At 30.9% G+C, this 10,568-nt stretch overlaps 1 protein-coding gene across 1 annotated transcript; it reads right to left on the reverse strand.

The window, feature by feature from the left end:
* Nucleotides 1–1,734: 1,734 nt before the first annotated feature.
* On the reverse strand, nt 1,735–5,122 carry LOC140821201 (probable pectin methylesterase CGR2). Its single transcript, XM_073181619.1, has 6 exons — nt 4,750–5,122; nt 4,546–4,585; nt 3,950–3,988; nt 3,113–3,487; nt 2,444–2,499; nt 1,735–2,049 (listed from the first exon to the last, which is right to left on the reverse strand). The coding sequence occupies exons 1-6, from the start codon at nt 4,879–4,881 to the stop codon at nt 1,897–1,899; spliced, it is 795 nt and encodes a 264-aa protein (XP_073037720.1). The 5' UTR covers nt 4,882–5,122; the 3' UTR covers nt 1,735–1,896.
* Between the last annotated feature and the right edge of the window lie 5,446 nt (nt 5,123–10,568).

The raw sequence follows: 10,568 nt of genomic DNA on the forward strand, positions 1-10,568 counted from the left end.
TGTTTTTTTATATATTAGTTAAATCTTGCAAGGTTTGTCCCTTTGTCTATATCCGATGGGTACAAAGTGTATCTATAGGTTAAAGCGGAAAAAAGTTGCAATGATTAATGTATTGAGATGAGAATTGGGTGCCCAATTAATACAAATTTCTTAAAAATTAACTCCTTCAAGAGTAGGTCTCTTGTGAGACGGTCTCACGAATTTTTATCTGTGAGACGGGTCAATTCTACCGATATTCACAATAAAAAGTAATACTCTTAGCATAAATAATAATATTTTTTTAATGGATGACCCAAATAAGATATATCTCACCAAATACAACTCGTGAGATCGTCTCACACAAATTTTTACCATGATTCAAATATTAAGCTAACTTTTTTTTCTTCCAAAAATATCATACATAGAAGACAGCTTAATATTTTGAATTAAGTGTCACAAAAAATTATTCATTGTACATTTAATTTATAAAAATCTAAATATTTACTATTATATAATACTCGATCACCTCATAGTAACTACTTTGGTGTTTCAACATGACATGAAAATTTATTTCCAATTTTACCGTCTATAATTTGTTACGTGGCTTTGATGGTATAGATATGTTAGTAATCTTCGTACAGAACTCTTATATCATCCATCTTCCCATTTTTTCGAATTCTTCTTATTTTATCTAAAATATCACATGATTTTTCTCTCTTATAATTTTTAAAAAATATATATTTTCTTCAAATAATTGAATCATACGAGCATGTGAAAACCACATGTGATTGTTATTAGTATCTATAAAAATGTGAGATTCTCATAGGCTTCACAATATTTTTTTTTTAAAAAAAAATTGTATTAATCAAATTACAATAGCCCACAACCTATCAAATAATTTTAATTTAGGCAAAAAACTTGTATGAGACAGTCTCATGGGTTATATTTTGTGAAAAATATCTCTTATTTGGGTCATCCATGAAAAAATATTACTTTTTATACTAAGAGTATTACTTTTTATTGTGAATATCGGTAGAATTGACCCGTCTCACAAATAAAGATTTGTGAGACTGTCTCACAACAAATCTAGTTTTTAATTTAATTTAGAAATTAAAAATACAAAAACTATTCAATTATAAATAATAAAAAAAACTTTAAAAAGATATTGGATGGGAATTTGGTACAATTCAAGACATAGCATTTCCAGGAGTCCAACGTATTTAAGTTGACGAGTCTAGCCTTCAATAATAAAGTCTGTAGTAGCCTAGAAAATCTGGAAATGAAGGCCCATTTTAATCAGCCCAAAAGGGCTGTACATAAAAAATTATGTATGAAGCAAAGTAATACATAAATTTATTATATTATTGAATCGAATTCGACCAAATCAAATTAAAGTGGTTTCGAGTCGTTGTCAAGCAACCCAGCTGGATTCAACATTGATCCTAGATTCAGTTTTCAAGCACGAGTTTCGGATTAAATCCGACAGGTTCCGGTTTGATCTCTCTGATAACCATCCATTGATTCTGCAAGAAAATCCATCGAGTTTCACAATTAAGGGGACCAATTGTCAGTAGAAGAATTAAAATTTTCTGGTATAAATTTCTACCAAAAAAGTATACCATCCCCAACAAATTAAAATTTGCGTCCATCCTAGTGAGAAGAGCAATATTCAAACCGGATACTGAAATAGAACTCCACTGAACAAAATCAAGGGGAGGGAAATTATTGTGCAATAACTCTATGTTCGGATCAAAGAATATGAATATGGGCACCCAGTGATAAGGTAATCTTCCTGAAATCTTTCCTTCTTCTCCTTCTTGAAACAGCTTTTAGCTTCAAATTCTTCTTATCGAATCATATCATCAGCTAGATAGTCCAAGAATCATTGGAAGATTTTCGACTTGATTGCTTCGAATGTTAACTGTACGAAATAAGATGGAAAATTTGACAGTTAGGAGTATAAGATCTCTTTGCGGCAGCTTGTTCAAACTTCTTGACGATAGCTGCATTCTCCTTTAAGCTTGTCTGAACAAAATATCGAATCCACCAAGTCGAGCTCCTCAATTTAGCCTACATGGAAGAGAAGGCTTCTGATTTTGTGATGTGTTTGTATCAGAAACTCGTGAATATACCAGTCAAAGACAATGCATGGACCTTGGATTTTATTTAAGAAAAAATGTCAAGGAATATTATCCAAGTTCTTAGTTCAAAAGAGAACGAATAGATAAGCTCTTGCCCCAAGTACCAAAAATGAGGGGTGCTTCAAAATTTATTATAGACTTTTTCTTCTTCTATAATACATCAGACCACATTACAAAAATAAAATGCTTTTGACCTTGTTTTCCTCTCTGCTAACTGCCTAACTCATAAAATACTCTGATTGCAAATATAATCCAGTGATAGGACCTCTTGCAGAAAAAAAGATCAGGAAAGAGATCAATATGGTGCAAGATACTACACTTACTGATCGCCCATATTTGGCTTGATCAGCAACTTTCGCTTTCCGGTGATGAGGATATCCTATAAAGTTGTAATAAAAGAAGACTGGCAGTTAAATGATAATATCTAAATCTCAACTAAGCAAAAACATAAAAATGTAAATGATGCCTATGAAATAAAATTCTTGAAAAGATTTAGCATGAAAGTACAGGTCGTGTGCATTCTATGATCGAGAACAGAAGTGAATTAAGTTGAAGCCTAGGAGGTTTGCCAGGCTTGGTTAGATGTGCAACATCTCAATGATATTATCTTTCTATAGCCTCAAACTTCTTTTGAACTCGTGAACAGATGTGGGACTGTACTGTAAAGGAAAGAAATCCGTTGAATTAGCATTACTTCAGCCTCTTCTTTATGCGAAATCATCATTAAATAAATAAGATACCTTTATACTATGCTAGCAATTGAAAGTTGACATTAAATTGGATCGACAAGTTCTAGATCTCGTGTCCTTATTATCCCCAACTAATATTCCAATGTGCATATCTCTCTCTTTCAAGATTCATGTCTACCATAAGTTAATGAATTTCATATCATCACTGTCCGGAAAGCACTGCCGCGGTGCTGCGGACAAGAAGCTCTAAAATACGAGGGAATAAATCAGTGTCTTGTAAAGAAGCAGCATAATTTCTCTTACCTGTGAAAATGACTAGGCCATCTGCTGCTAACCTTGCTAATTCAGGTAGAGTCTTGTTGAGATACTTTGGAGACAAGTAATCCAATGCATCCGAGACAATAACCAGAGAGAATGATTTTTCCCTGTAGGGAAGAGGGAACTTGATGTCAGCCACACGCACAAAGCCTTTGTGCACCAAACTCTTGCAAGTACGGTCAGCATCCTCTATATCATACGGTTCCATTCCCCAAGCTTCAGTATCTTTCTCTCTTAACAATCTTGAAACCACAGAACAACTGTCGGGGCCAACATGCAACACCCTGTGCATGCCGTCTCCATATGCTGTTTTCAAAATTGGAATTGTGCGTGGAACTTCTAAAGTACATGAGAAATCACCTGCATAAGAAACATAATCAAATAACCTTCAATAACATGCCAGGATATCCACCAACAGTTTCTAATCTATCAGTATGTCCCATTAATACAGGCACTTGGCCAACAGATACAAATGTTTGCGACTGACCAACAGCAGAGTGGCAGGCATGTTATTTTCATAGTTATCTCAAGGGCAAATGATGGATGAATGATATTTTACTAAGCAGTTGAGAATCGAGATTAATAATGAAAGCAGTAGGAAATGCATTGGTTGGTCAAATTTAAAAAAAAAAAAATTAGCACAGTTGATGCCCATGCCAATTCAAACTGACTGAGGGTTCAAAGGAAGACAAATGTTAAGAATACTGAATATCTGAATCAGGATAATGCTGCACAAAAGAAGATAGAGTCTTGGTTCTGAGATTATGAGCTTAATCAGGGAAAGTATAGGAAAAAATGTAGCCAACAAACAACTATGATTACCTTCAACCCGAGTGAGGATTCTATGGACTCCAGAAGTACCTATCAGGAAAAACCATTAATCATCAGTTAAATCATAGAATCAATTTCTCGTTGAGAACCACTAGAGGATGGATGCGGTGGGGTTCCCAATATGATAGCAAATGTTACAACTTAAAACTAAAACAAGAACTCGAAAGATTAGTAAAAATATGATAATGATTGAAGTTCAAAGCTCTCGTCGTAAGTTCCCACCCTAGAATAAGGAAAATATAAGGCAATCACATAATCGGAAGCCGGTAAGGTAGATGTCTAAGTTCATTCATAGTAAACCGACACAGTTTTTGCAGCATAAACTAGAGTTTCCGATTATCGTTAAATTTATATAAACGTATCATTTATCGAGTAAACACTGTTGCAAAAATAATATTGTCAACTCTTGTTCTTTCAATCTGAAGCAGTTCGTTTGATGGCCCTGCATGAATTAGTTCCATTATATGAAAGAACAAATACAGAAAATTCGTTAATAAACTCAATCCAAAATTCGATCCATAAACAACATCTCATGTAAAAATCATCCCAAAAATTGTAAAAAATAATAATAATAAAAATCATCGAACCTTGATCGCCATAGAAATAACCTATTAGAAGGAATCCTCCCTGAAATTTGCAGATTAAAATCCACAATCAGAATTTATACATGTCCCTACCAAGATTTACAGCTCATACTCAGAATTTTCATTTTCATCAATAACATCTTATAAATATCAAAACAAACAGAAAAAATCAAATCATTGGTGAAAGAGAAAACAAGATCATGGTACCAGAATAAGAGCTAACAGTAAACATGGGTGAGAACGAGATCTTGACCGAAGCGAAGACGCAAATGGAGGTGCCCCATTTTCAGATACGCGTCGAGATGGATTTACTGGCCTTCTCGCCATTGCCATGGCCATTTTTCTTAAAAACAATCAGCTGATTAACGGCTTATTTTTTATTGAAATGAAATCAAAAACAAAAAAGAATCATATGATTGCTAAATCTTGATGTATGGAAGAACAGATTCGATGGAAAATCAGAATGAGAAGCGATTGAATTTGAGAAATAATTGAGAGGAAACGTCAGTGGGGAAGAGCTGGAAACTGCTGTGGGGATTGGAAAGAGGGTGGGTTTTGGACTTTCGGTAATTGCCATTGCATGTTGAGATTTGGACTTTTCAATAAACAGTTTGCGATAGGACAAATTTTATTTTGCACATTTTATATTATATATTTTTATATTTTATAAGTTATTTCAAGAACAAAGTATCTTTAAATCTCAAACATATAGATGTATTTATGTTCAGTAATATTAAAAAATAGTTTAGTCCATACTTCACAAGAAAAATGTTTTTGTATTTTTTGGCCTCAATTTGTTTACAAAATATTAAAAATAAAGTATTAATATATTATATTTAAGTACACAATTTTCAAATCTAAAACTAATATATGATTTTTGAGTATTCGAACATGTATAATGAATATTAGTATTAATAATATTTTTCAGATCAAAATCAGGACAAAATATTAAAAATATGGTACTAATATATGATATTATAATATAAAAAAAATTTCAAATCTGATAATAATATATAATTTTTGAGTACTCAAATATGTATAATAAGTACTGATATAATGATTAGTGTCTTTTTCGTATAACAATAGTTATAAAATATAAAAACATTGTGATATTAATATATGATATTTTAATATGAAATCTTTCAGCTCTGATATTAATATATGATATTTGATCACACAAATAAATGTGTCAAGTATTGATATTAATATAGTTATTTCAATTTTATGCTTGAATTTTTACTTTTTGTATCAATCTAAAATATGTAACACTCAAAATCTAATCCTTTAAAATACATATGTGTGCCCAAAAAATTTTTTTGTTAGATAAAAAACTGCAGAAAAAATTTTGGTACCACAGAAACTGAAGACATGCTGTCAGATTTAAAAGCAAGTCTTTTTATTTTAATTTTTTTAAAAAAAATTGTTTTAAAATAAGTGAGAGACTACAAATATTGATATCACATTGTATTCTTATTATCGAGAAATTCGATGATGAGATTATTTGCATCTTTCTACTTTTATATATTATGATATTATTTGAAGTGAAAAATAAATGATAAATAAAAAAAGATTATTTAATGAGCATGCAAAAAATGATTGTTTGTTTTGATCACGTAAAGTTGTCTGAATGCAGAGTAGGTATTCTACATGAGTTAGTTTTATATATTTTTATCTGTGATGAATAAATTTTATCTACGTTTAAAATAAAAAATAATATTTTTAACATAAAAAAATAATATTTTGATACGAATGATCCAAATAAAATATTGATATCATAAAATTGATTCGTGAGATTATAATGAAGTTTTTGTGCCGAATGAAATATTTTTGAATAAAAAATAAATGATTATTTTGTTTAACAAGACATTCGCAAAAAAAAAAGGTGAAAATCGACACTAGACAGGTAATCTTTTGAATTTCAGAAAATAGATTTTTCAAATCAATTTAATGTAGAATTTTTATGTTTTTACTTTCACTGTAGTTAGTGATGGAACAAGAAATATGGTTCTGTTCGAGTTAGAATTTTAAACATTAGAACTTTTTAATATTTTAAATCTATCTAACCAAGCTAATATCATATTATTCCAAAATTATACAAAATTTACATATAATTTTTATTAAAAAAAATTAGACCACCAGACCATAAGCATGTGGCTCCGCCATAGAAGTAGTCTTCCAGTAGTTTTAAGTAGTCTTCCAGAACTACTTAAAATATATTTAGAATTAAGATAAATTGTTCACTCCTGCCGTCCGTTCTCGCTTCGCGGTGGAATTGTGATACGGGACCAACGATCTCTATCATTCCAATAATGGATCCATAGACAGCTAATAGTGCACGTGACTAGTTCGATTCGAACGATGGGCTTGTGTGAGTGACACAAGTATAATTATATATACATACATACATATATATATATATATATATATATATATATATACACACACACACATGTATGTATGTATGTATGCATGTATGCAGTTTCACGTTTATTCGATTCGAATGATGAGCTTGTAGATTAATGATTCATCTCTCTCGAATGATGGGCTTGTATGAGGATTTTGAAATGATCATTCTACACGATTAAACATTAATTATGATCGCATATTCAATCATAATGTATAAATGAGTGATCACGATCACTCATCATACGTCTCATGTGCTAAGTGGATGGAGGTACTGCTCATATATGGTAGCATCTATCAACCCACCCCTCCATCTATAGAGAGGTGGTGAAGATTTTGAATGATCATTAAAAGCCAATGTCTTTACGTTGTTCCTTCCACATTATGAATCAAGAATATGCATGGACAAATAGCTAGCATATTCTTTATTTTTCCCATATTATTTTCTTTTATATCGTTTATGTATTCCTTGGGTTGATTTATCTTGTATGCACAATATTTTTGATATTTTTATCAAAAATATGCATGGACAGATTTGAGTTGATGACCTTGGGAATATTCTACTGTGCACACAAGATAAATTTTTATCTTATAAAATAATAATACATTAAGATAGACATCACATTTTATTGGGATCATCCTCGAGTACATACTGTCGGTGGTTCAAAAAGGCAGCGAGGCTGCTTTCGACATTTCACAGCCTTTCAAAGCCCACCATTGAAAGCAGACAGCTCGATGTGAGTTGGAAGCTGTACGGGATTGTCATCTTTTTTAAACTGAAACGTTTTCTTTTCTTTAAAATGTTGGGCTTATTAAATGAGAATTTTTGTTTTTAAAAATATTAAATTTGTCGTTTTTCACCAATTTTTTCGGGTTGTTACAATAAGTATGTATCTATCTATCTTAAAAAGTTATTAATATACATTACTTTTTATAGGTGAAAAGTGTTTGATTTTTCATAAAAATTCATATCGGACAATTTTAAATATTAATTTTATGAGATAAATTTACTATCCGATCGAATTTATGAAAAATTATTGTTTTTTACATAGAAAAATTATACATTACTTTTTCTAGGTGAAGAGTGTATAATTTTTTCATAAAAAAACATACGAGACTCTCTAAAAAGTTAATTTTATGAGATGAATCTTTTACCTGATCAAAATCGTGAAAAATTATTATTTTTAGATCGATTCAACTCGTCTCACATGTATAAATAAAAAAAACACACTCTTAATTTTTTATGCAAATAATAATATTTTATTTTTATCACAAAATATAGTATTTCTGTCAAGTGAATCCAGTGTAACATTCTGTAGGACCGAGTGTTTACCGTTTTACCAAAAACTATAGCTAGTAGTAATGATGCAACTCAAATATTTTAAACCGCACATCAGCTCAAGCAACACGGTTCGATCGCTCTACCAAGCAGAGACAGTTATTGCACCCAACAATCTCTCTCCCAATAATTGCACTCATTGCAATCAATGGGAATCGAACCCATAACCTTGGCTCTGATACTAATTGTAGGACCGAGCGCTTGCCGCTTTACCAATAGCTATAGCTAGTGGTAATGGTGCAACTCAAATCTTTTAAATTGCACAGCAGCTCAAGGACCACGGTTCGATCGCTTTACCAAGCAGAGACAATTATTGCATCCAATATACTCTAAAAAATATATCGTAAAACAATATTTACCACAACTATATCGTGAGTTTTTGTTATTATATCACGAAATTTTGTATTGAATTTATCTTGAAATTTTGATAAATGTGATTTTTGTATTGAATTTTTTATTTTATAAGAATTGTTGTGCAAATTTAATTGTGCATATAATATGACTCTAATATTTAATACATAGCTTTGAAGTGATGAGTTTTGGTTTTCACATTATATTTGGTTTAGCGCAAATTATGTCAATATTTAGTAAAAGTAAACACATGATTAGCCGTTTTGCAACCACCCTAAATTATAAATTTATTTGCAATTAACACCACCACCTTTTTTACCAAATGAGAGATTTGGTCATTGAATTGACTTTTTTTTCCTGACTTTGAATAAGCATAAACTATTTTTTAATGTGCACTGGATAAATTTTCAGGCTAATTTTAAAAGTCTGCAACAAATAAACTGCACTAAACATTCTTATCGACATGATCGTCCGAAAAAGTGTTTATACGAGGAATCAAATTACTGACCTAGGGCCAAACGCTCGTATACTCAGCCAATGAATAAACATAATACCCCTGAATATGCGATGAATGTATATTAAATTTTAATACAAAATATAATCATATATATCACTTCAGTAAATAATTATAAGTGTATAAAAAAATTTACGAAAAATAATTACGTTGGAAAAATTATTTTCATAAAATATAATAATTCGTTTTTGTTTCATTGTGTTTTATTTTTCATAAACATAAAGATATTATGAACAGAATTTCATAATATTATATTATTATTATTATTATTATTATTATTATTATTATTATTATTATTATTATTATTCAATGAGATAAAATAAAAACATTTTTTCCAGCAATTTTTGGTTTCCCTCTTCTGCATGCAGATTAAGCAGCTAGGTTTTACATGATCCTCACATGCACCAATTAAAAACTCCAAAGAAAATTGGGAAATCATCATTTTCTCCAGGGGTCAAAGGTTAGTGAGTGCCACCATTTAATTTGAGATTTATGCTCATTCAATTTTCACTAAATTTATTGTATATTGATGAATAGATGCTGCCATGCATACGCGCAATGAGTTAATTTGCAATGGTAAATGAAATTGAAGTTTCCATCTTCCCCTATGAATTGTTTGATTGATGGCGCTTAGAAATTTCAGTCAATTATGCGTACCCTTTGCCCATTTTTTGTTATTACGATTAAGAAATATTAAATCGGCCTTTTTCTATTTTTAAAAAATCGAATATCTTTGCGATTGCTGTTATTATTTTCAAATTTGAGCGATGAATATCTGCCATATTCAATTCAAAATGCAGCTGTAACTGGGAAGATTATTGTACTACAAAAAGCCAATTTTTCCCACTTCTTCTTGTCGGAATTTTCATATATTTTTTCTGTTTTTTTTTTAAAAATAAGGTCTTTCTATATTTCACACGATTTATTCTTACCTTGTCGTTTCCAAACGTGAGGGAATTATTCAAATAATTCGAGTAATATTGGTTTCTTTCGTATTTTCTTGTTTCTCGCAGGTGAAAATTTGAAATCAAGATTTTCTTGGTAAATCGATTTTCTTCTCTTGTTTTTTTGTGGAAACCGAAAGGTGGGCCGGGCTGGTGGTGTTGGTGGTGATTTTGACACAGAACGTGCTTCTGTCCTATTTTCTGTGTTCATGATTAGTTTTCCTTAAAAATAAAATAAAATTTTGAATCCAAATCAAATACGTTTTGAGCTATTACCCTTTGAGTTCTAATTTTCGATTTCTTTTTCACCGCTGTGAAACGTGATATCTGTAGATCGGTATGTTTCTGCCATTACTGTACAGTGTTCCAGTCGAACAACACTCTGCCCCCACATCCTGTCCTTTTCAGTTCTTTATCTTGCAAGCTGTAAATGAAACATAAGGACTTTTTGTAATGTTCTTATTCTCCCCATTTT

The sequence above is a fragment of the Primulina eburnea genome, unplaced genomic scaffold (assembly GCF_022965805.1).
Source record: "Primulina eburnea isolate SZY01 unplaced genomic scaffold, ASM2296580v1 ctg454_ERROPOS1575413, whole genome shotgun sequence".
Taxonomy (NCBI): domain Eukaryota; kingdom Viridiplantae; phylum Streptophyta; class Magnoliopsida; order Lamiales; family Gesneriaceae; genus Primulina; species Primulina eburnea.